This window comes from Sorex fumeus, unplaced genomic scaffold, assembly GCF_029834395.1.
Source record: "Sorex fumeus unplaced genomic scaffold, SorFum_2.1 ptg000075l, whole genome shotgun sequence".
In the NCBI taxonomy this organism is placed as follows: Eukaryota; Metazoa; Chordata; class Mammalia; order Eulipotyphla; family Soricidae; genus Sorex; species Sorex fumeus.
The window spans coordinates 244,045-271,270 of NW_026606132.1; the positions used below are offsets into that span (position 1 = coordinate 244,045).

Sequence of the window (27,226 nt, forward strand, 5' to 3'; positions counted from 1 at the left end):
ACCAGGGCCCAACAGCTGAAGACCTCCAGGCCCCAGCCAAGGCCATGCTGGGACCACTCTCCACACACTTGGATGAGCCTCACGCATAAAAGAACTGGAGAGGAACCCAGGCGTGTGGGACCCGGGTCTGAGATCTCCAAGCCTGCACGGTTTGGGACTGGACCTGCCAGTAGCTAGACAGTTACACCCACCAACTGCCATGTAACCCCAACGATGGCCAGGATCCAGAGATTATCACACTCAGCTCCTGGAAGTGCATGGCTGCATTGCGCCTGCGCGACATCTTATCATGTCATTCCTACTTTGGACAAACTGGCAGGCTACCGAATGTAAGCTGCCCACACGGCAGAATCTGGCAAACTCCCCGTGGTATACCCAATATGCCAAATACCAGTAACAATGATGGGTCTCATTCTCCTAACCCTGAAAGAGCCTTGAATATGGCACTTTTAAAAAAATCTCAGGGCTAGGACGAAGGAGACGTTACTGGGGCCTGCTCGAGGCACTCAACGAACAACAGGATGGTCGTAATCGTGATTTAAGTGGGATACTTAATTCTAATAGCTCTGATGACCAAATACAACTACCAGTCTACCAATCTATCAGATTAGAAAACGAAAACTCACTTTGGGATTTTTACTTTTTTTCATAATTTATATTCAATATTTGTGTCAAAGACTTTAGTTTATTCCTCTGCAATGTCTTCTAACATCTTTTATCTCATCATACTCTTTTCACTTTCTACAATTTCTCTGTTACTGTTGCCTTAATTGATATACTGACATAAATAATTTATATCTTTATTCTTATAAAAGTATCTGGGATATCTTAATCCAAAACACTCTCCTAATCTATATAATTCATGAAGTTTTTTTTATATTAGTGCCATGACGGAAACATATTTATAGTGCTCTGTTGTCTCTGTTATGTCTATATTTATGATCCACCATAATCTATATGCAACCTGCCTACTCAATATTGTTATTCCTTATATATACCATCTTTATTTCCCCTTTTGAGATGCATTTCTTCTCTTCTTCCCTCTCCATATCAAGGTACTTTAAAAATTTCCCTGTCCTCATTCAGATACAAAGTCCTAGTAAATGCTCACTGATTGCAAATACTCTACCCCACACTAAAACCTCTTGATATATTTCTAATCATTACCTTTCAAGTTAGCACCAAATAGCATTTTCTTGAGAGGAAACACCTAATAGTGCTCAGGGGATACTCCCAGTCCAATGCTCACGGGTAATTCCTGGTGGTGGTTGGGGGAACCAAGTGGTGTTAAGCATAAAATCTGGGCATCCTTGCATGGAAAGCATGTGCTTCAGCCTTCTGCTCCATCTCCCTTGTCCAAAGTGATATTTCTTCCACTTTATGCCATTGGCATCTTTATTTCAGTTTATATTATATAGTATTTGTTAGAACTTTATTATATAGTACTTGTTATATTAAACTTCTGAAGTGGAAATAATGATAAATGTAATGTGAGAAAGAAGGGGATTGGGTGTAATATCAAGAGAGTAGAAAACAGGCCAGAACAATGAAGGTAAATTAGCCTAAGTCAATGTTCTCCAATTGTACTCCCTGGTTCACTAGAATCTAAGTCATTTAGAATGAGAAATATCAGATTCCTGCAATCTATTAGAGACCTAATGTATTAAGATTCTGTAGTTAAGAAACCTAAGAAATCTAAAAATATGTAGGAGCCAGAGCAATAGTACAGCAGGTAGGGCTTTTGCCTTACATAAGGCCAACCCAGGTTCAATCACCAGAACCTCATATGGTCCGTCAAACCTGCCAGGAGTGATCCCTGAGCGCAGACCTGAAGTAAGTCCTGAGCACCACCAGTTGTGGCCCCACCCAAAACAAAACAAAAACAAGCCAAAAAGGAAACCTAAAAATTTAAAGGTAACCCATTGATTCTTATGTATAAGAAATCCTAAAAACCACTACTCTAAGCAACGAAGGAAGATGGGTGCTGAAATGAAATATCTATGTGTATGTAAATAAATATGGGTACGTTTTCTTTCCATCATAACTGATATAGTTAAATAGTTTTCCACTATCACAATTTGTACTGATATGATTCTGCCTCTTCAACATGTTGCTTTGAGCAGAGAAGTCCTTTCTTCCATGGCAAGTGTACTTCCAGTATTGCTGGTATAGAGGCTTTTGAAGAATAGACATTTTGTGGCACTTCAAGAAAAGGTAACTAAAACTGTTAAACTTATTTTAACTCTTACTTTCTCTAGAAAGTAAAATTTAACCAGAAATGTGCTATGGGTTTTTGGAATTTAAGTTTGGTAGCATGGAAAGAAAAAGCAACTCTAAGGCCTAGTTGCTAAAGCTTTTAATTGTAATCAAGTGATAACTAAAACATGTATCTGATTTCGATAAAAGTGGAGTACCTGCTCACTGGTTCACACTGAGCAGGATTTCTGCAGTTGAGTTCTACAGAAACGAGATAACAAAATTAGATACGATCAGATCGAGGGGAAGAAAAATGCACAAAAGTCCTTGAATTAAAATGAATTGAAACCTTCTGGGAGAAAAGCTATTTGGTAAGCTCCATTAAGTCTATTGTAGATAGCTTTATTTGACAAAGCAGCATCCTGGCATGTGGAACAGGAAAGAAAATAGCTATAAGATGATCTGTCAGGGACTTTCCAGTCTCTAAACGAATAAGATTCTGTGCAGTAGCCAATACAGCTTTTAACTCAAAAGAGATACAGAAGCAAAATGCAATTATATAACCCTAGTAAGTGCATTCAATCTGAATCTCCCATACCCCCTCTCTCCTCCTATAAATAACTCCTCAAACTCAGCAATTTATTAAGTGGATGCTAAAACTTATGGTTGCATTCATTTTAGGCTGAGGGTGTTTTAAGATTTTATAGAGTACTTTAGATACTGAGGTAGAGGAGATCTTATCTGCCAAAGATTAATCAACTATTAAATATCCTAGCTAGGCATAACAGAATTTGGATATATCAATTATTAGACTCTTGCTTGATTTTTCCCTATACACTCAAACATTTGTTTGCAATTGCTTGCCATCTATATTGATGTCAGTTTATGTCCAAGAGTCTAACATATGGCAAAAACAGAGGAAATTTAGATGTAACAGCAGACAAAAGTCTGAATTGGTAGTTTTCTTTCCTTAAGAGTTTCTGTTCATAGTAAAGTTTCTAGGGCCACTGAAGTGGCTATTCATTTGCTGGCTTCAATCTGAAAGTATTGGAAACAAGAAATTCCAATCTGCATTATAATCGATCTGTTCTGTTTCGCTGTCTCTCTTATATATAGTACACACACACACACACACACACACACACACACTACAGAGATAGCATACTACCTTATCTCCACTGTGTAAGACAGTGATTGGTATGCAGCAATTATTATATTAATGAATGAACTCATTTAGCTACAACAAAATCCCTCTTATAATGTACTTCCTAGAAGTGTGTAAGGTGTGGTTCAGTGAAAATTACATCCCTATGTCAGGGAGAGAGGCTGGTACTAGATATTAGGTATTATGTTCAGTGCTTTACCTTCTCTTCTTTATGACCTCTAACTTTCTTAATTCTAGGGATTGTCTGGAATGATTTACCTGAAAATACAAATCTATTGGCTGATATCTTTAACTTTCCCACAAAAATTCCCCCTACATGATGCTTTAACATGAAATTAATGGGTGGTGTATTCACATACTATTAAACAAATTTGCTTTATGAATTCCATAGTAACACATACAGTAGCCTCCTTCTTTTTTTGACTTTTAAGATAATATTTTATTTATTTTTAAAAAATTTATTGAATCACCGTGAGATAGTTACAAGCTTTCATGTTTGGGTTACAATCACACAATTACCAAACACCCATCCCTCCACCAGTGCACATTCCCCACCACCAATATCTCCGGTATACACCCGCCTTTTCCACCCTTCCCCTGCCTCCATGGCAGACAATATTCCCCATACTCTCTCTCTACTTTTAGGCATCATTTTTCTATATAGCTACTGAGAGGCCATCATGTTTGGTCCTTTATCTACTTTCTGCACACAACTCCCATTTTGACCGATTCCCCCCAGCCATCATTTTCTTAGTGATCCCTTCTCTGTTCCAGCTGCCTTCCTTCTCCCCTTTGCTCATGAGCCAGGCTTCCAGCTATGGAGCAATCTACCTGTCCCGTGTATCTACTATCCTTAGGTGTCAGTCTCATGTTATGTTGTTTTATACTCCACAAATGAGTGCAGTCCTTCTATGTCTGTCCCTCTCTTTCTGACTCATTTCACTCAGCATGACACTCTCTATGTCTATCCATTTATAAGCAAAGTTCATGACTTGATCTCTCCTGACAGCTGCATAGTATTCCCTTGTGTAGATGAACCAAAGTTTCTTTAACCAGTAATCAGCTTTATGGCATTGGGTTGTTTCCAGATTTTGGCTATTGTCAACAGTGCTGCAATGGACATATAGGTACAGATGTCATTTCTACCGTCCTTTTTTTGCATCCTCGGGGTATATTCCCAGAAGTGGTATTGCAGGGTCATATGGAAGCTCAATTTCTAGTTTTTGAAGGATTGTCTATATTGCTTTCCAGAAAGGCTGGACTAGTGGGCCTTCCCACCAATAGTGAAAGAGTGTCCCTTTTCCCCCCCATCCACGCCAGCACTGGTTGCTTTTGTTCTTTTGAATTGTGTGCCAGTCTCTGTGGTGTGAGATGGTATATCATTGTTGTTTTGATTTGCATCTCCCTGATGGCTAGAGATGTGGAGCATTTTTTCGTGTGATTTTTGGCCATTTGTATTTCTTTTCTAAGGAAACTTCTGTTCATTTCTTCTCCCCATTTTTGATGGGGTTGGAGGTTTTTTCTTGTACAATTCTGCTAGTGTCTTTTATGTCCTGGATATTAATCTGTTATCAGATGGGTATTGGGTAAATATTCGTTCCCATTCTGTGGACTCTTTCTGTATTTTGGTCATTGTTTCCTTTGAAGTGCAGAAGCTTCTTAGTTTGATGTAGTCCCATTTGTTTACATTTGCTTCCACTTGCATGGTCAGTGCTGTTTCATCCTTAAAGATGCTTTTAAGTAGCCTCCTTCTTATAGTGAGTTCTGACTATTCTGGGTAAGAACAAACTTCAAAACTACTAGGGTTTGAGCTTCCATATAATCCAGCAATTCCACTGTTTGGCATCTAGCCCAAGGCCCAGAGACTCAATTCAGAAAAGATATTTGCAGTCCTTTGTTCATTGTAGCACTATCCACAATAACTAAGATTTGGAAATAGCCAAGTGTCTAAAAGCAGACGACTAAAGAAACTATGATACATATACACAATGGAATACTATTTTGCTTTAAGGAAAAATAAAAAACCACGTGATTTGCTGCTACATCAATGGATCTGGAGAGTATCATCCTCAGTGAAATTAGAAGGAGAGGGCCAGATAAAACTATTGTTCTCATATGTGAGATTTAAAGAAAAATAGTAGAGGAATAACAAATGCCTAAGGGCAACAAAACTGAGAACTGGTCTTTAGTAGGAAGCTTAATAATGAAGGAGAGTAAACAGAAAGGGGAAATACAAGCACAGTGATGTGGGGAAGTGCACAATCTGGTAGAGGATGTGGTGCTGGAATCTCTTATGCATGAAACCCTACCATTAATAGTATTTTAAACCACTGTGCCTAAAATAAAATAAAATTTTTATCATTGGATGTATTCATTATTTTGGTTTTGGGGCCACATACAGGACTGCTCAGGATTTACTCCAGGCTCTGTACGCAAGAATTATTTCTGGAGGACTTGGGAGACCATATAGGGTGCCAGGGATCAAACTCATGTTGGAGTATGCAAGGGAAATGTCCTATTCGCTGTACTATTGCTCTGTCCTCTTAAATTAAAATTTGAAAAAAAAAAGCCTTTACTTAGACAAATGTCTGCAGTCTCCTGTTTGGATTCCCATAAATCCCCAAGTAACTATAACTGAAGGCAGAGAGACTGTCATATATTGTGATGTTCCTGACTTTATAGATTTTTTCCTTCAATGTTGTAGCTTTAAAAAAAGTAATATTTACTTTTTGTGCAGATTAATTTATACTTTTTACAGGAGTTCTATTTCTGGATGCCTCATCCCAAATTATATAACCAACTCTTATATTTCCAGGAATTTCTTTGCAATACAATTTTCTACATTTGAATATTAAATACACATGCATGTTTTGGAGTAATGTATATATAAGGTTAAGGATCTATTTTCCCCAGAAGTTTGGCTCATTAATACCTATTACTAGTATGTTTTTGGGCCACCTCCTGTGGTGCTTAGGGCTGACTCCTGGTTCTGTGCTCAGGGATCAGACTTTGCTGTGCCTGGGGAACAATATGGGGTTCTGGGGATCAAACCAAGGTTGACCACATGGAAAGCAAGTGCTTAATCACTATACTATTGCTCTTTACTATTATTATATTGCTATTTTATAATTATTATTATTACTATTATTTGAGTCTCCCAGGCAGTGCTGAGGGGGCTCAGGGACCCTCCCAGACATGCTCAGCCAACAGGGTCAGGGGTTTAATTATAGGGCTTGAGAAGCAGTGTTGCTCCAGCCCTGTAGTGCTGAGAATTACTGGGGCCATTCAAGCAGTATGCAGGTTTTTCCAGAACTGCATTCAGCAATGCTTGAAGGGCCATGTGGGATCAAATTAGGGTTGGCCACATGCAAGGCATATACTTTAACCCCTGTGCTTTCTCTCCTTTCCCTACAACATATTATTAATAACTATGAAAAATGCAAAAAATCTCTGTTTCAATTCCGAGCTTTCTAAAAAAACTTTAATCAGTCACTGTGATGAAAAATGAGATAAAAAGAAGGTCACAAAAAATTTCTGTAGTCCTAGGGTTTACATTCAGTCAGTGTGTATTATATTGTCTTTATTCAAGAGGCTCAAAGGGTCTCAACTTAAAGAGACCCAAATAAAAATACTCCAGGGAACATCATAATCAGAATGATGAAAGCCAAAAAAAGAGAATAATGAAAGCAACAAGATCAAAGAAGGAAATTAGATACAAAGGAGCTTCCTTAAGACTCACAGCAGTCTTATCAAGTGAGAAAAAAATGATGGAGTATAATAAAAAAAACTATATGAAATGAACACCAAGAATACTCCGCCTAGCTGGCTATCATTGATATTTAAAAAGATGATAGAATTTTATGGATAAACAAAAGCTCACGAACTTCACTGCTTTGAAACCAAACTTTCAAGAAGAACTGAAAGGACTCCTTTTAAGACCAGACAGATATCATGAACATATATAACTTCTATAGAATGATGGTAAATCTCCCTTTATTTCAATAATCTCACTCACTGTCAATGGCTTAAACAAGCCAATCACGAGATACAGAGTGACAGGATAGATCAGAATACTGAACCCAACTTTCTTCTGCTTAAAAAGACACATTTAAATAGTTATGGCAAATACAAGGTCAGTGTCAAAGCCTGAGAAACAAAAATACTTCAAAAAATCAATTCCTTTCAAAAGGATGGCGTGACCATATTTATACTCAGACAACATAGACTTCAAGTTAAAATTTTTTTTGTAAGGGACAGAGATAGTCATTTTATAATGATTAAATGACATATACACTATGAAGAAGTTGGATTCTTTAAACATTTATGCATCTAAGGACGGACTATCAAAATATTTAAAACAAATGCTAAGAGACCTGAAGAAAGATACTGACAGAAGTACATTAGTACTTGGGTACTTCAACACTGCTTAATAGCCCCTGAATAGATCAACTAGAGTAAAACTCAACAAGGAAACACTGGATTTGAAGGAAGAAATGAGAATAGCCGAAATTTATAAGGAGTTGCATACGTTAAATGTCCAATACATATTCTTCTCTAGTATATATGGACATTCAAGATAGATTATATACTGAGTCACAAAACATAGCTCCATAAAGTCAAGAAGAAAGCAATTTTATCAACTATCATCTCAGACCATGATGCATTAAAGATAGAAGCTAATAGCAAAAAATGAGGAAAAATTACAAATGCTTAGAAATTAAACAACTCATTATTGAATAACCAGCAGGTCAAGAAAAAATCAGAGAGGAAATTAAAAGATTCCTTAAAAAACAATAAATAAAGATATGAGCTATCAGAACCTATGGGACATAGGGAAAATGGTGTTAAAAGTTTATAGCAATGTGAATGTTCACTGAGAATCAAGAAAACACCCATATTACACAGTTGAAGCAGACAGAAAAAGATCAACAAAAGGAGCCCAAAGCAAACAGAAGGAAGGAAATAATAAAATTAGGGGAGAAATTAATGACATAGGAACTGAAAAAATCAATTCAAAAGATAAATGAAATCAAGAGTTGGTTCTTTGAAGGAATAAACAAGATTTAAAAACCATTAACAAGAGTCACAAAGAAAGAATGAGAGAAAATCCTAATAAACCTTAACAGAAATAAGAGACATCCCAACAAATACCACAGAAACTCAAAGGATCATCAGGGATTACTCAAAAAATCTTTATGCCACAAAACTGGTCAACCTCAAACAAATGAACACATTTCTGGATTCCCATAACCTTGGAAGGTTGAATCAAGAAAAAACAGAGTACCTGAATAGGCCAATTACTATTAAAGAAAATGAAATGGTAATAAAAAGTTTCTCTTAAAACAAAAGTCCAGGTACAAATATGTTCATAGTGAGTTATTCCAAATTTTTAAAGACAACTGACTTCAAATCCTTTTCAGGTTCTTCCAGAAAGTTGAAGAAACAGGAATCCTTCCGAACAATTTTTATGAGGCAAACATGACCCTGATATCAAAAGCAGACAGAGACACTCACACACACAAAAACCAAAAAGAAAAAAAACTACAGATATATATTTTTGATGGACATAGAGCAAATATCCTTAACAAAATATTAGCAAACAGAATCCAACAACAAATGGAAAAGATCATACACACTTTCATGCCAGAGACAAAAGAATGACTTAATAATGCAAATCAATAAACAAAGCACACCGTATCAATACAAGGAAAATAACAATCATATGATCATATCAATAGGTATATAGAAAGCATCTGACAAGATCCAACACTGATTCATGATCAAAATGTTCAATAAACAGGGGATTAAGGAAATTTCCTCAACATGAGGCCATTTTTAACAGGTCTAAGGCAACCATTGTGCTCAGTGCTGAAAAACTGAACGTTCATGCACAAAACATTCAGACACAAGATTGCCCACTCTCACCATTGATACTCAAAACAATACTGAAAATCCTTGGCATGGCAAAAAATGCAAGAAGGAAATATTAACGGCATACAGTTCAGAAGAGACGGCAAACTCTCACTATAAGCAAAAGTCAAGATACTAAACTTAGGAAATCCTAAAGTTTCCACAAAAAAGCTCCTAGACACAATAGACTTGTACAGTAAACTGGCAGGGTACAAAATCCAGGCACAGAAATGTATGGCTTTTCTTAATGCAAATGATGAAACAGAAGAAAGATAAATTAAAAAAAAACTTCATAACTGTGCCTCAAAATATCAAGCACTTGGAATCAACTTAACAAAGAGGTAAAAGACTTATATGAAGAAAACTAGAAAACATGACTAAAATAAATGAGAAGATTTGAGAAAATGGAAACATACACCCTCTTCATGGACTGGAATGGCTAATATTATCAAAATGACAGTACTGCCCCCAAACTATACAGATTCAATTCAGTTCCTATAAAAAGAACCCATGATGTTTTTCTGGAGTCTTCTTAGATTGGGGGCAAGCAGCCTCCCCCAGTGCCCTGTAATTCGCTGAATTAAAGCCCTGGCATCCACACCCACATCTCACAAGTGCTGCCATGTAAGCTTATCCATCAGTCCAGCTTTACAGATTCGCAATTAAATCTCAGAAGAGATCAATTAGCTATAAAAATTCACGGTACACAGGTCTTCTGGCTGAAAATTCCGGGGTGCCCTCGGGAGGCAGGGGCAAGTCCCTGCCTTGTCAAAGCACCAGCAGTTACACTTACACTCCAGAGCTGCTGTTATGCCAATGGTCAGACCTCACTGCCTGATGACTGAGCTCTGTAGAGATGCCAAATTGCTGAAAATTTCAAGTATACCAGTCTTCAGCTTGAGAACTCTGGCATCTTCTCGAGTTGGGGCAAGAAGTTTCCCTCACCCTGTACTTCTGGAAGCCCCAGAAGCATTGCCCACATCCAACAACTACTGCCATGTAAACTCATGGCCCAGTTAAATATTCTGGAGTTGCTGGAGCATGTGGCTGCATTTTCAGCTGAGCGACACCTCCAACTTCTACAATACTCACATCCTGGTAGGAACACACTAAATTAAATGGGAAAGTAACATAGACGCCAACTAATCTCAATAAAAGTATTAATACAGAAGGTTCAATTAGCAATATGTTTAGTAAACCCTCAGACAAGGACTTAATGGCCTCCATGGCGAGATATAACTGTTTTCACAACTTTTCTTTTACTGAAGTATTTTTTGATAATTCCATTAACCATTTAGTTGTAACAAGCAATATAAAAATGATTTTGTGTCTACTAAGGGCACAGGCATGGGAGGTGGTTGGGAAAATGGGGAGAGTGGTGAAGGGAAGGTTTAACTGATGGTGGTATTGGTGTTGGAATATTTAATGCCTGTAACAAATGCATTATGGACAACTTTATAAACCATGATGTTAAAAAAATGGAAAAAAGAATAAGAACAACCAGTGTTGCTGTGCATGCAGGGATAAAGGGAACCCTCATTCACTGCTGGTGGGAATGTTGTCTGGTCCTGCCTTTCTAAAAACAATATGGACATTCCTGAAAAAAACTAGTAGTTTTGATAAACACCATTAGCCATTCTGTTGTACCAAGCAATATGAAATAAATTATTTTGTACCTACAAAGGGCGCAGGCTTGGACAATGGGGACAACGGTAGTGGGATGGTCACACTGGTGATGGCATTGTTTTTGGAATACTGAATGCATGTAACAAATGCATCATGAACAACTCTGTAAACCACAGTGTTTAAATAAAGTGGGAAAATAAAAATAAAATCAAAACATACCAAAGGTGTTTTAAAAATATATTAATATAAAATCCAGATCCCGGACGAGAGCAGTGCAGTCTCTGCCCCCGCGCCTCGGTGTTCCTTCCCGGAGTCCCTTGGAGGGGAGCGGGTTGAGCTTTCCTCCCCGCCCCAGCCAGGGCTACGGCAGCCGGAGACCTCCAGGACCAGCCACCACCATGCTGAGACCACTCTCCGCACACCTGAAGGTACTGGCAGAGGGACAAAGCCACGCGGGTTCCGGGGCCGAGACCTCCAAGCCTACTCGAATTGGAGTCGAGCATCTTCCACCCAGATCCTCCAAATTCCAGTAGGCGGGGGTCACACCCACCACCTGGCCCCCTGGCGCCGTGTAATCCCATCAGCGGCCAAGACTCAGAGACTATAAAATCCAGATCCCGGACGAGAGCAGTGCAGTCTCTGCCCCCGCGCCTCGGTGTTCCTTCCCGGAGTCCCTTGGAGGGGAGCGGGTTGAGCTTTCCTCCCCGCCCCGGCCAGGCCTACGGCAGCCGGAGACCTCCAGGACCAGCCACCACCATGCTGAGACCACTCTCCGCACACCTGAAGGTACTGGCAGAGGGACAAAGCCACGCGGGTTCCGGGGCCGAGACCTCCAAGCCTACTCCCTCCAAGCCTACTCGAATTGGAGTCGAGCATCTTCCACCCAGATCCTCCAAATTCCAGTAGGCGGGGGTCACACCCACCACCTGGCCCCCTGGCGCCGTGTAATCCCATCAGCGGCCAAGACTCAGAGACTATAAAATCCATATCCCGGAACCGCGCAGCCGCATTCGCGGCCGCGCGACATCTTATCAGAACTTTTCTTTATGACATCTTATTATCTCATTCCTACTTTGGACAAACTTGCAGGCTTTCGAATGTAGCCTGCCCACAGGGCAGAGTCTGGCAAACTCCCCGTGGCCTACCAAATATGCCAAATACCAGTAACAATGATGGGTCTCATTCTCCTAAAGAGCCGTGAATATAATCTCAGGGCTAGGATGAAAGAGACGTTACTGGGGCCTGCTCGAGGCAATCGACGATTAACAGGATGATGAAATGAAATGAAAATGAAATTAATACTGTTGAAGTTTACATGGGGCAATATATCTCCCTGAATACCCAAAGCAATCCTAGGAAAAAAGAAGCTGGGAGCCTTATCTCTCAGCACCCTCAAAATATAGCATAAAGCTGTAGTAAACCAAATAGTTTGGTACTGGAATAAGAACAGACTTTCAGAATATTTATCCAATACCCATCTGATAAGGAGTTAATATCCAGGACATACAAGACACTAGCAGAATTGTACAAGAAAAAGCCCTCAAACCCTGTAAATATAGTGAGAAAAATGAACAGAAGCTTCTTCTTCTTCAAAAAAGGAAATACAAATGTCCAAAAGACACATGAAAAAATGCTCTACATTGCTAATCATCAGGGAGATGCAAATCAAAACAACAATGAGATATTACCTCACATAACAGAGACTGGCACAAATCCAAAAGAACAAAAGCAACTGGTGTTAGCATGAATGTGGGGAGAAAGTGACTCTCATTGTTGGTGGGAATGTTGACTGGTCCAGCCTTTTTGGAAAACAATACGGGTACTCCTTCAAACACTAGAAATTGAGCTTCCACATGACCCTACAATACCACTTCTGGGAATATATCCCAAGGATGCAAAAAAGCACAGTAGAAATGACATCTACACCTGCATGTTCATTGCAGCACTGTTCACAGTAGCCAGAATCTGGAAACAACCCAAGTACCAAAGAACAGACGAATGGTTAAAGAATCTTTGGTACATTTACACAATGGAATACTATGCAGCTGTTAGGAAAGATGAAGTCATGAAATTTGCTTCTAAGTGGATGGTCATGGAGAATATCATGCTAAGTGAAATGAGTCAGAAAGGAGTGACAGACATAGAATGACTGCACTCATTTGTTGAATATAAAATAATATAATATGAGACTGACACCCAAGGACAGTAGACACAAGGGCCAGGAATACTGCTCCATAGTGGGAAGCCTGTCTCATGAGCTTGGGGAGAAGGCAGCTGGAATAGAGAAGGGGATCACTAAGTTAATGATGGTTAGAGGGATTGTTCGGGATGGGAGATGTGTGCTGAAAGTAGAGAAAGGAGCAAATGTGATATCCTCTCAGTATCTATATTTCAAACCATAATGCCCAAAAGTAGAGAGAGCGTATGGGTGAAACTGCCATAGAGGCAGGGGGAGGGTTGGGATGGGGGGAATACTGGGGACATTGGTGGTGGAAAATGTGCACTGATAGAGGAATAGGTGTTCGATCATTGTATAACTGAGACTGAGATACGAAAAATCTTTGTAACTCTATCTCCTGGTGATTCAGTAAAACAATAAAAAAACAGACTAATGCAATGGAACTGAGAATATAACTCCAGTTATATGGACAGTGAATCTTTGATAAATGAATAAAGAGCATGAAGTGGAGCAAGAAAAGTCTCTGCAACAGTGGTGTAGGCAAAACTGGTCAGTCACATGCAATAACCAAATTAATAGCCCCTTCTAACACCATGCACAAAAATCAAATCAAAATAGATTTAAGATCTCAATATCAGACCTGAGTCCATAGATTATATTGAGGAAAACATAGGTAGAATAATTCATAATATTGAAGATAGAGCCATCTTCAATGATTCAATGCCACTGGCCAGGCAAATGAAAGCAAAGATAAATAAATGGGACTACATCAAACTAAGAAGTTTCTGCACCTCACGAGACACAATTACCAGAATAAAATGATACCCCAAGACTGGGAAACAATATTTTCCCACCACTAATTGAAAAAGGGTTGATATACAAGGTATATAAAGCACTGGTAGAATTTCACAACATAAAAACAAACAACCCCATCAAAAAAAAATAAGAAGAGAAATTTCCTCAAAGAAGATAGATGGCCAATATCACAGTGGTAGGGCGTTTGCCTTGCACGCAGCCAACATGGCTGACCTGAGTTCGATTCCTCCGCCCCTCTCGGAGAGCCCGGCAAACTACCAGAGTATCTCGCCCGCACGGCAGAGCCTGGCAAGCTCCCCGTGACGTATTCGATATGCCAAACACAGTAACAACAAAGTCTCCAATGGAGACGTTACTGGGCCCACTCGAGCAAATCGACGAACAATGGGAGGGTCTTTATTAAAAATGCCTAAAGCTCAACTATAAATAACTTTTGTAAATCATGGTGCTTTAATAAAGTAACACTTTAAAAATGGCTGAATCACTTTAGCATCAGAGAAATGCAAATGAAAACAGCAGTGAGATTGGCACACATCACAAAGAATAGGAATAAATAACAGCTAGTATTGGCTTGAATGTCTGGTAAAAAGAACCTTAATCACTGCTGGTGGGAATCTTAACTGGCCCATCATTTTTGGAAAAAAATTTGGACACTTGTCAAAAAACTAGGAATTGACCTCCTTATTAGCTAGGAATTCTACTTCATTGCATTTACTCCAAGGGCTCCCAAACTCTATTCAGAAAAGGCATTTGCTCTCCTATATGCACTGCAGCACTATTCCCATTAGCCCAAATATGAAAACAACTGGAAAGTCCAACTACAGATGACTTGATAAACAAATTATGGTATATACGCACAATAAAATACTACTTGACTTTGAAAAAAGATGAAATCGTACAGTTTCCTACTATATAGATAGAGTATCATACTGAAGTCAGTCAGCAGGAGAGAAGCAGACACAGAATGATCATTCTCATATGCTGGATATAAAGAAACATAGTAGGGAAATAACAGATGCTGAAAGGCAACAGAAATTGAGAAGGAATCTTACCACAGTAGGGTAATAGAATGGGGGAGGGACCTGGGACAATAGTGGAGGGAAGTGGGTACTCTGGTGGAAAGTATGGTACTGGCATGTTTTTGTATGAAACCTAACCGGTAACAACAGTTTTGCAAACCCTGGTACCTAAATTAAAGTTTAAGTACAAGATATCACTCCAACCAGTAGAACTTAGTTGAAAATAAAGGAGAAATATCTTTACCTGGTTCTTCAGCTTCCTTGGCTTCCGTTGTTTCTTCTATTTCATCATCAGACATTTCCATTTCTTCTTCTCTTCTGATTCCCATTAATTCATCATTATGAATGTTGCGAATTTCCTAAGGTTAAAAAACGTGCTGTTAAGGAGGGAAAGACTTGACAACTTAGAGGAAATAAACAGAATTAAGAAAAAGTGAAAGCAAATTTTCTGGCACATAAGAAATTCCAGAGTACTCTTAAGGCTTATGCTTATAAGGGCATTTAAAAAAATTTATTAGTGACAAACCAAGAGGTACAGTTGTAGACTTACAAATTTTTGTGCTTGGGTTTCAATTATACAATGATTAAGTACCCATCCCTCCACCAGTGCCCATTTTCCACCACCACGGATCCCAGTATCCCTCCCACCCCCCATCACCCCCATCCCACCCTGCCTCTGTGGCAGGGCATTCTATAAGGGCATTTTGAAGTTGAAACAATATCAATAGATAAAGCAACCATTATACATTCTGGCTTGTATATGCTAGTCTTTCCATATGCAGAGCCCTATCAGTTAATGATTCTTAAATTTTTTAATTGAATCTCTGTGAATTAGAGTCAAAGGTTATTCATTATGATTTTTAGTAGCACCGTAGCACTGTCCTCCCATTGTTCATCAATTTGCTTGAGTGGGCAACAGTAATGTCTCCATTGTGAGACTTGTTACTATTTTTGGCATATTGAATAATACTCCACGGGGGGCTTGCCAGGCTCTGCCATGCGGGCTGGATACTCTTGGTAGCTTGCCGGGCTCTCTGAGAGGGATGGAGGAATTGAACCCGGGTCAGCCGTGTGCAAGGCAAATACCCTACCCACTGTGCTATCGCTCCATCCCATGATTTTCAGTATCTAAAAATTTTTAATTTTTATTTTCAGAAAAATAAAATCTTTCCTATCTTATTCATGTGTATTTCTGGACTTTCTTTGAAGTGTTCTATTATTTTCATGTCCTTGTGTTAAATCCTTTGATTTTGCTGCTTTTCATTCTCTCTCACGTCTTACACAGCAGATATCAAATGAACTTTTACAGGTTTAGAAGTCATAGCAAAATTTGATGTCAGGAGTGAGTTTCTATTACATGATCACTGCTACGGATAATAACTACATTTCTCTAAACAAAACACACACACACACACACACACACACACACACACACACACACACACAAAACAAACTTCTAACTCCTAGATGGCACCAGAGAATGAACAAGAGCAAACATATTCTGAAGAGTGGTGCAGGTTCCCCAGAGCACTTCAGAGGGGAAAGAAAAATTTTAATAGAAAATCTACAATCATTTTCCCAAAGAAATCATGGAGAGAATTCAGGGAAACAAAAGCTACTGAAAATGAGAAGGGTAGCAAAGAAAGGGGAGGAAAGAGATAAAGAGAGAAGGTGGGTAAAGGTGAAGAGGCAGATCCAAATTCTAAGTATATGATCTGTTCAAATTTCTGAGTTTTGTATTTTTCTTGTTTTCTGAGCTACACTTGGGATGCTCAGGAGCTATTCCTAGCTCTGGGCATAGGAGTGACCTGGCATCGCTCAGGGGGACTATATGTAGTGCCAGGGATTAAACAGGGTTTGGCAGCATGCTCAGAAAGTGCCTTGAAATATGTTCAAAGTTCTCTCAATCACAAGAACACAGGGAAGATTCTAAACTATACAACTAAGATGAACTAAATCGAAATGAGATCTGAGTTGCCACAAAGGAGAGATAATTTTTAGCTTGAATACAGTGAAGTAAATTCACCACTAAACCAAGAGAATATAGCCAGCATTTTTTGGAAGTATGTAATAGAATCCAAAGTTTACAAAAGCATGGCCAGAGAGCTAAAGCAGGGCTTAATGCATTTGTCTTACACCCTGCTTAGACCAGTGGTACTATGTGTGGTCTCTTGCACCACTAGGACTGACCCTGGAGCACAGAGCCAGAAGTACCCTGAGCACCAGCTGGTGTAACCCAGACCCTTCACTCTAAAGCAAAATAATAACAGGATGCTAGTAAAGTTCCAAGTTACTTGAAATATGAACAATTAGCCCGGCAAGCTACCGAGAGTATCTCGCCTGCATGGCAGAGCCTGGCAAGCTACCCGTGATGTATTCGATATGCCAAACACAGTAACAACAAAGTCTCCAATGGAGATGTTACTGGGCCCGCTCGAGTAAATCGATGAACAATGGGAGGACAGGATGAAATAAGCCATTTTCAAAAGAAAAGACAATCAAAAGTGACCAAAACTTGAATCAGATGTGGCAATCAGCAGATAAGGAGTTACAAGCAGTTTTTTTAATAACTTTTTAAATATTCTCATAATGAGTGAAAAATTGGAGAAGTCAGCAAAGAAATATATTTTAAAAATAAATAGAACTGATTAAACTGAAAATTATACTATGTAAACAAAAGTAATTGGATGAGCCTAATAGTAGACTAGAGATGACAACTAAAGGAGATAAAAATGCAAATGTATCCAATTAGAACAGAGAGAACCATGAGCTAGACCCACAGAATGATTCAAAATATTCAATGATAAGCATCACTGCTGTGACCCCAAAATCAAATCAAAACAAAATACTTGAAGAAAAAATTGTTGAATATTTTTCAAATTTGGTAAATATTCAAAGAGCTCAGTGAATTCCAAACATAATGTGTGTGAAAAAATACCACTGTTCAAATGCTGAAAACTAGACATAAAAAGAAACCATTTAACTCTTTAATAATCATACTGTGTGGGGGTGGCATGAGGGATTCTGGGAACAGTGGTGGTGGAAAATGGACACTGGTGGAGGGATGGGTGCTTGATCAGATCATTGTATGACTGAAACATAATCATGAAAGTCTGTGTCTGCAACTTAGAAAACAAATAATCTTACTGTGGTAATTATTTCACAATGCATATAATCCAAGTTATTACACACCTTAAATCTATACAGTACAGCATGCCAAATATATTTCAGCAAAGGTTAAGGAAAAATAAATTCTTAAAAACAGCCAGAAAAAAAATAACACATTATAGATTCAGGGAACAAAAATTTGAATACTTTGCTTTCTTTCAGATATGATAAAGTCCAGAAGTCAGGGGAACAATTTCTTTAAAGTGTAAGAAGAAATACAAATATCTGTTTATTCAGAGTTGTATGTTGAGAAAAATTTCTTCAAGAATGGAGATGAGATAAACATCATTTCAGACAAATATGAAAGTAAGAATATGTTACCCAGTGATTTTTACTCTCTGTGTGTGTTAAAAACATTCTTCAGGCTGAAGGGAAGAATGATCAGATGTAAAGGCATATTTTAGGACATGAAAATGATCAAAATCACAATATGGAAAGTATCATGCTAAGCGAAATGAGTCAGAAAGAGAGGGATAGACATAGAAAGATAGCATTCATCTGGGGGATATAAAATAATAAAATATGAGATTAATACCCAAGAATAGCTGAGAGCAACACCAGGAGAATTACTCCATAACTTAGAGGCCAGCTGGGTATTCTAGGGGAAAGGACAATTCAGATAGAAAGGGGAACACCAAGTGGAGGGTGTTTGGAGGATCCTCCCAGGAGGGGAGATGCAGGTTGAAAGTAGACTGGACTGAACATGTTTGCCACTCAATGCCTCTTTGGCTGATCACAACACCCAGGAGGAGAGAGAAAACAAAAGGGAATGCCCTGCCACAGTGGCAGGGGGGGATGGGGGGATGGGAGGATTGGGGGGGAGGGATATTATCCTGGTGGTGGAAAATGGGCACTGGTGGAGGGATGGGTATTTGATCGTGGTATGACCGAGATCCAAGCACAAAAATTTGTAAATCTACAACTGTACACTGTACCTCATGGTGTTTCATTAATAAAAAAAAAAGAAAATGATCAAAATCACAATGGAAAAGTCACATTTTGGAACAAAAGTCAGTACTAAAATCGTACATTTTTATTTTTTAAATTAAAAAATATTTTTAATGAATCACCATGAGGTACAGTTACAGAGTTACAAATGTTCATGCTTACATTTTAGTCATACAATACCCATCCCTCCATCAGTGCCCATTCTCCACCACCAATGTTCCCAGTATCCCTCCCACCACCCCCACCCCATATCCCCCACCAGGAGAATCCCTCATTTTGGAGTTGCTATCCTTTGGAGGCCACTTGATGCCCGTCTTTCTTTTAACAATGCTTAGGTTAGTCCCAGCTGCACCATCATACAGAAAATATTCAAAGTTGTCTGGTAAAAACTGCTACCATTTAGGGAGATTTTAAATATTTCAAATGGATTTCTTTAATTATTAATGTTGTCCTGTCCTGTCCTCCCATTCTTCATCAATTTGCTTTAAGCGGGCACCAGTAACATCTCCATTGTGATACTTGTTGTTAATGTTTTTGCATATCGAATACTCCATGGGAAGCTTGCTAGGCTCTGCCGGCTGGCAGGATACTCTTGGTAGCTTGCCGGGCTCTCCAAGAGGGATGGAAGAATCGAACCCGGGTCGGCCATGTGCAAGGGAAACATCCTACCTGATGTGCTATCGCTCCAGCCCTAATTTGTGGTGCTATAGCTATTTACTATATCAAATAATATCCTGTATTTTAAAAAATTTCTTTTAGTATGAAAAAAGATTGATTTATATGCCAAGTTAACTTTTCACTAACGGTAAACAAAAGTACATTTTCAAACTAACTATTCAGTTCTATCACAAATAGTTAAGAAATAATAGTAAAGCAGAAGTAATAGAATATAAAAATAATAACATAACATTTCATGTGCTTCAGGGGCATCACTTAAAATAGAAGAAAATAATGATTTGCTAGAGAAAAATGAACTCTAAGGGTTGGTACCCAGGGAGATATTTGCTAGGACTTATTCAAACTCACTGCACATAGAACAATACAGAAATTGCTTATTTCTAAGAATTCATTCTATCGCAGGAGTCTGGATTTCAGTTATCATCAAAGAGCTGTTACTGGAAAAGTGATTCTAATGATGTTTGGCACCAGCAAATTCAAATATTATACAACTTACTGCATCAGGCAAAGTTGTAGCCCTCTTGTTGGAAAAAAACGTAGACTGCCAGAGATTAACTCTCAATCACAAACATGGTATAACTCTGGGAAAGTTATCAGGTTTCTCAGAAGAGTAAATTGTGTTACTTCTGGGGAAATGTCCCAGGGCAGGAAGATCAAACAGAGCTAAGATATACCCTGTAGCTAGATGTTCAATATTACACATACACACATACATAATATATAATAATATATTGCAATATATATAATATTTCTGCTTCTAGTAGGGCAAAAAAGCTTAAACTCTCCTTATATTTATAAATAAATTCAATAATTAAGTGATAACAATTTATCTTAAAGTGCTTCCCCATCTTCAAAAAAATCCCTTGAAATAGACATAGAGGCAAATTTTCTATCCATATCTTGAAATACAGTAGGAATAAGAGCAGTTTTCCTAGATGATAATGAAATGATGGTAAGAAAAGCTATTGGGGTGCTTGCTCTAAACTATCCTGTCAGGTAGGTAAAGTGGTAGGTAAGAGTTCTCTAACCTCTAGACATTTCTCAGCTACGAAGAAACTAAGGTCTGTATTAGTGATCATTTATAAATAGCCATACACATAATGGGGATGGAAGGAAAAGGCATCAAAGGAAACTTCAGGGTGCCATCCTAAAGTAAAATTATGGGAAACATTTTTAAAAATTAAAGGACCTTGAAGTAAAGCAGCCTTTAATTATTTTTGTTTGGGAACATATCTAGCCGTGTGTGGCTCACTGCTTGGTGGTTGTTCCTGGAGGTGCTAAGGAGACTAAGTGATGGTGCTATTGGTGGTGGTGTGTGTATTGAACCCGGGGCTCTAGCAGGCAAAGTGTGAGCTCTAGTCTGTTGAGATCTTTCTTGTTCCAAGATTTTAATTCTTTCAAAATCTTACCATAAAAACTCGGATAGCTAAGATATCGGTTTTGTGTATTTGTATGTGTGGAGGGAGGCACACCTGGTGGTACTCAGGGCTTACTCCTGCCTCTGAGCTCATAGAATACTCCTGATGGTGCTCAGGTGACCATATATGGTGCTAGGGACTGAACCCAGGTCGCCTGCGTGCAAGGTGAGCACGCTACTTGCTGTACTATTGTTCTTGCTAGTATCTTTTTTTAACAGTCTTCATTGGATCAAAATAAACTCCACACTGAGAGGACACATAAAGATATTTAGGAAATACCTTCAAAGCGAAGGGCCAAAAGGCACTCTACCTATTGTAGGCAGGATGAGGACTACCTACAGGTAGGAAGAGGACGCTGAGCTACCAAAATTCAGGAAAAAGGGAAATAGCTGCCTCCCCAATCCACCCTATTTCCTATTATAATATTTGGATCCAGTGCTAAAATAAAAACTGGGCAAGAACATACAAAACCGTTTTCTAGTTATATGACTCTATCTGAAACTAAATAGGTCACATCACTGCCAAACCACATCAAAAGGATAAGATAGCCGTCCTCAAGTTTTTATACCACTTTCCAGCCCATAGTAAACCTGTGATTTGAAACTATTAGAAGGTGAACTCTAAGTGATTTCCAAAAATGCATTACAATGGCTTCAGATCTTGAATGGAAAGCTTTTCTGACATTTCTGATTTATTGTAAAGTAAGCAAATCATAAATCATTGCATGTTAATTATCTAACTATATAGTTTCATGAAAATTTATGTGGACTTTTAATTCTTTTCATTCATGCGTTATGTTAAGAATATGATGATCAGAAAATCAAAGTCCCTTATTGAGTGTGTAATAAAATTGTTCTTACTGAGACTTTCAATATTAGCAGTGGTGCTGGTGGGGAAGGAATCAGATGAAGGTGTAAAAAAGGGCAATGGATGGACATGGAGAATGTCACACCAAGTGAAATGAGCCAGAAGGAGAGGGACAGACATAGAATGATTGCGCTCATTTGTGGGATATAAAAAAACGTAATATGAGACTAATGCCCAAGGGTAGTAGTGGTCCACGGTTGGAAGCTTGCCTGAAGTGCTGGTGGAGAAGTCAGTTGGGCTAGAGAAGGGACCGCTATCACAAAGAGAGCTGGAAATGATCATTCTGGATAAGAACTGCATGCTGAAAATTGGTAAAGAATGAACATGATAACATTTTGAGAGAAAGTGAGAGGGAGGGAGAGAGGGAGAGAGAGAGAGAGAGAGAGAGAGAGAAAGGAGAGAGCCTGCCATAGAGACAGGCTGGGGTGTGGTGGGAGGGAAAACTGGGGACATTGGTGGTGGGAAATGAACTCTGGTGGAGGGATGGGTGTTAGAATATTGTATGATTAAAATTAGATCATGAACAGCTCTGTAACTGTGTATCTCATTCCATAAAACTGTGATTCCATAAAAAAATGGGCTCAGGATAAGGAAAGTAGGTTCCAGACTTTGGAAGAAATTTGTTTCTAATCTGGCCTAGATTTTCAGTGAGATAAACATGCAGGTTTCAAATGGGGGAAAAATATCCTATAACATGTAGATTTGCAAGTATGGTCACTGTAGACATTAATTTTAAGTAAGGGAAGCATTTCAGTTGTTCTCTTATTAGCAGATACACTTTTTGCAGTCACACACATACACATCAGGAAAGCAAACCACTGGGGCTGGAGTGACAAACCACTGGGACTGGAGTGATAGAGTACAGTGGGTAGGGTGCCTGCCTTGCAAGGAGCTCACCTGGGTTAGATCCCTGGCATCCCAAATTATTCTAAGCACCTCCAGGAATGATCCCTGAGCATAGAGTCAGGAGTAAGCCCTAAGCACTGCCAGTGTGGCCCCCTAACCAAAATAAATAAATACATAAATAAATAAAAAAGCAAATAAAGTCAACCTTGGAAATAAGTGTATCAGCAAACTTGCATATCTGAAATAAACTACCAAAGTGTTCCCTGAAAATAGAAGATTTTCCCAATTCCTCTAGAACCTCTTTTTACCAGAGCAGAATAGGCTGGAATCCTGGTAGAAAGATGACAATGAGATGAAGATTAGGTATTTTGTGACAAAAGCAGTGTCACTCAGCTGTCCTGTTTCCAGAAACAACTAATAAAAAATTAAATGTCAGGAATGAGTGTGTTGATGAAAGCCTTGATTTATCAGCTGTAGCTTCAATGCTAGGTAAAGAACAAAAAAGCCAGTATCGTTGATTAGGTTATCGAATGCCCTCTCTAATTCACAACAAGGTGCTAAGAGTCAGTCCCAGATTAAGAGGATAGCTTTATTATTTTCCACAGATGGCTCCTTTTAGTCCTCAGAGTTGTCTGTCATTAAGTGAAAGGATGCAGAGGTAAAACGTCATATTTTGAAGAGACACCAATATAAAGTAAGGGGGGTGGTGGTTATGGAGTACAGCATTAGTGGAGGTAATTAGTTCTATTTCACTCTGATTAGTTTTGCCGATGAAGATCAAGATACTTAAACTGAATCATAATTTTGTTCAACCTATATACAAGAAGCATTCTGGGGAGGTTTCTACAAAGTACAACACAGAGTGTGGAACATATAGCTCATGGCAAGTTCCTTTGACCATGTACTCCATCTCATCACTCTATTAAGGAAGGCCTGCAATATTAGGTGATAAGGTATAAAGCCTGTCATTCCTTACAGGTCCTAAGGAATGTCCAGCTCCCTGGCACAGCTGTCTTTATCGAGAACACAGTTAAATTCAAGTGCTGTCTACTCATGCCTTATTTTCCTATAGGGATATGTTCTGAGAAACACACTGTCATGTGATTTCATTGTGTGGACAAAATAGAGTGCAATGACACAAACTGTTATTATAGATCATTGTAGAACTGAAACCTGATCGTGAACAGCTTTGTAATTAAGCATCTCATGATGACTCAATTAAAAAAATAAAAATTAAATAAAAAACCAACCCCCCAAACTTTTATGATATACTATAATCTATGACACACCCATGTTATTATATGGTATAGTTTATTGGAACTAGAGTCATGTACGTGGTTCACTGTGGAAATGAACTTGCTATAACTGCAGAGAGCCCTGATGAAGAATATTCATGGAGAAAATCTTATTGCAAAATCATCTGGGAAAGGGTTGTGACCAAGCCAACTCAGTGATCTGACCAAAGGTATTTATCCTACAAAAATCCAATATTGTACTGGTAGGGCTTTCCATAAAGGCTGGGGCAGTTCAGACATGATCTTTCAGCCCCTAATGGGACACATGTGTATCTGTACTAAAGGGAAGTTAAATAATTAACATTGCTGTTCTACCCTGGTAAACCACACTGAGCATTTTTCTCTCAATCCTTAATCTTCTGAAGTAAAGACTTTAGATATTTTAAAATTTGTGGTATTAAATGGCACTCCTCACTTTGCTCAATTTCGCTGTATCTTTCTAAAACCAAAGGGCAAAGGCCATCTCATCCCATCTTTGCCTGTTGTCAGGCCTGAAGTAGACTGTGTTCAGGAAATGCTAGAATCTAAATGTTGATTTGTGTTAATGTGAAACAAATTGAAGCAGCTGTGGGACTCTAAAATCATGTTGTGATACACAAGTAAGTAGCTCCATTTTTGTTCTTTTGTTTGTTTTTTGCTTGGGGCCACACGTGGCAGTGCTCACAGTAACTCCTGCCTCTGTGCAGAGGGATTACTCCCTGTGCACTTGGAAGGGGGTGATATATGGTGTGGGAATCAAACCCAGATTGGCCAAGTACAAGACAAATGTCCTATTCATTGTACTCTTGCTCTGGCCCCGATTCTTTAATATATATATATATATATATATACATATATATATATATATTAGTGAAACACCATGAGGTACACTTGTAGACTTACAAATTTTGGTGCTTGGGCTTCAATTATCACTTGATCACTTGACTTCCTGTTAATCGTCGATTTGCTCGAGCGGGCCCCAGTAATGTCTCCATTTGTCCCTGTCGCGTGCTAGTGTAGCCCAATGGCGTCTGTTCGTTCTAGGAATATGAAGAGCCTCAAACCGATCGTTCATGATCTTGATGAAGAAGTCTGACCATCTGGCAGGTGGGCGGCCACGCGGTCTTTTGACATCCTGTGGAATCCAGTCGGTAATGGCTCTAGTCCAGTGGTCGTCTCTAAATCTCATTACGTGACCAGCCCATCTGATTTTTGACGCCTTTGCAAACTAGACAGCGTCCCTGATTCTTGATCGTCGACGGAGGTCGGAACTCCAGATTCTTTCTCTCATTTGAGTGAAACGTGATATTCTAAGCATAGCTCTTTCAGTTCCTCTTTGGGAGACCTGAATAGCGTTCTCATCCTGTTTGTGCAGGGCCCAGGTCTCTGAGGCGTATGTTAATGCAGGAAGAACAGTGGAATCAAAAAGATGTGCCAGGAGCCATAGGTTCTTTGTCCTCTTAGCTATTTCTTCAACGCTCTTGAAGGTGTTTCAAGCCGCTCTCTTCCTCCTGCGCAACTCAGGTGCCAGGTCATTTGTCATGTTGACTTCTTGACCTAGGTACACACAACTGTTGCATTCAGAGATGGTCATTCCATTGAGAGCAAATGGAGCATCAGAAACGAGGCTGTTTCTCATAAACATTTTCTTTGTAAGATTCAGCTGTAGTCCGACCTTTCCACACTCACGGTCAAAGTCGGCCAGCATTTGTGCCTGCTTGGCTAATGTTTGGTGTTATTAAAACAATGTCATCAGCAAAGAGGAGGTGGTGAAGTTGCCGACCATCTATCTTCACTCCCATTCCTTCCCATTCTAGTCGTTGCATGATGTTCTCGAGGGTGGCACTGAAGAGTTTTGGTGAAATGGTATCATCCTGCGGAACCCCTCTCTTGACATCGATGATTACTTCTTTGTAGAATGGTGAGATCCTGGTAGTGAATCCATAATACAGCTCATGGAGGATCCTGATGTATTGAGTTTGAATGCCCTGATTGACTAGGGCTTCAATGACTGCTTCCGTCTCAACAGAATCAACGGCCTTCTTTAAATCAATGAACGTTAGACAGAGCGGCATCTTGAACTCCCGAGAAACCTCAATGAGCTTGGTTATCATGTGGATATGGTCGATGGTGCTGAATCCTTGGTGGAACCCGACTTGCTTGCATGGTTGTCCTTCATCTAGTGTTCTTCCAATCCTATTCAGGATGACTTGAGTGAACAACTTGTAGATGACAGACAATAGGCAGATTGGGCGATAGTTGCCAATGTAATGGATTTCTCCCTTCTTGTACAGTAGTACAGTCCTGCTGGTTTTCCATTGGGTTTTGATTATACAATGATTATACCCATCCCTCCACCAGTGCCCATTTTCCACCACCATAGATCCCAGTATCCCTCACACCTCCATCCCCCCATCCCCCCCTGCCTCTGTGGCAGGGCATTCCCTTGTGTTTTCTCTCTCCCTTTGGGTATTGGGGTCTGCAAAAGAGGCATTGAGTGCCAATCATGTTCAGTCCATAGGTTACTTTCAACATGCATCTCCCATCCTGGAAGGATCCTCCAAACACCCTTTATTTGGTGCTCCCTTCTCTATCTGAGCTGCTCTTTCCCCTAGAATGCCTGGCTGGCTTCTAAGCCATGGAGTAATTCTCCTAGTACCGATCTCAGCTATTAATCTCCTATTTTGTTACTCAGGTTTTTTCCAGGTTCTGGCTATTGTAAAGAGTGCTGCAATGAACAAACAAGTGTAGATGTCATTTGACTATACATTTCTTTATTATTTTTTAAAAGAATAAACATTCATGAAACTCTACCCTTAATTTAGTATTGGAAATCATTGTGCCTAAAGTACATTTAAAAATTTTAGAAATGGGAATGCTGACTGGTCCAGTCTTTTTGGAAAACAACATGTGCATTCCTCAAAAAACTAGAAATTGAGCTTTCATATGACCCAGAAATTCTGGGACCATAACCTGGGGCACAAAAATACACAGCAGAAACACTATCTGCAATTCTAAGTTCATTGCAGCACTATTCACAATAGCCAAAATCTGGAAACAACCTGAGTGCCCAAGAACAGACAACTAGATAAAGAGACTATGGTCCTTTTACACAA

General features: G+C 39.2%; 1 protein-coding gene across 2 annotated transcripts in view; it reads right to left on the reverse strand.

The window, feature by feature from the left end:
- The window catches only part of ENOX2 (ecto-NOX disulfide-thiol exchanger 2), a 388,679-nt gene that overhangs the window by 42,646 nt on the left and 318,807 nt on the right, over positions 1 to 27,226 (reverse strand). For both annotated transcript variants that reach the window (XM_056130286.1, XM_056130287.1), the window contains one exon: positions 15,156 to 15,270. In XM_056130286.1, coding sequence (XP_055986261.1) covers positions 15,156 to 15,270 — 115 coding nt within the window. The remainder of the gene's footprint in view (positions 1 to 15,155; positions 15,271 to 27,226) is intronic.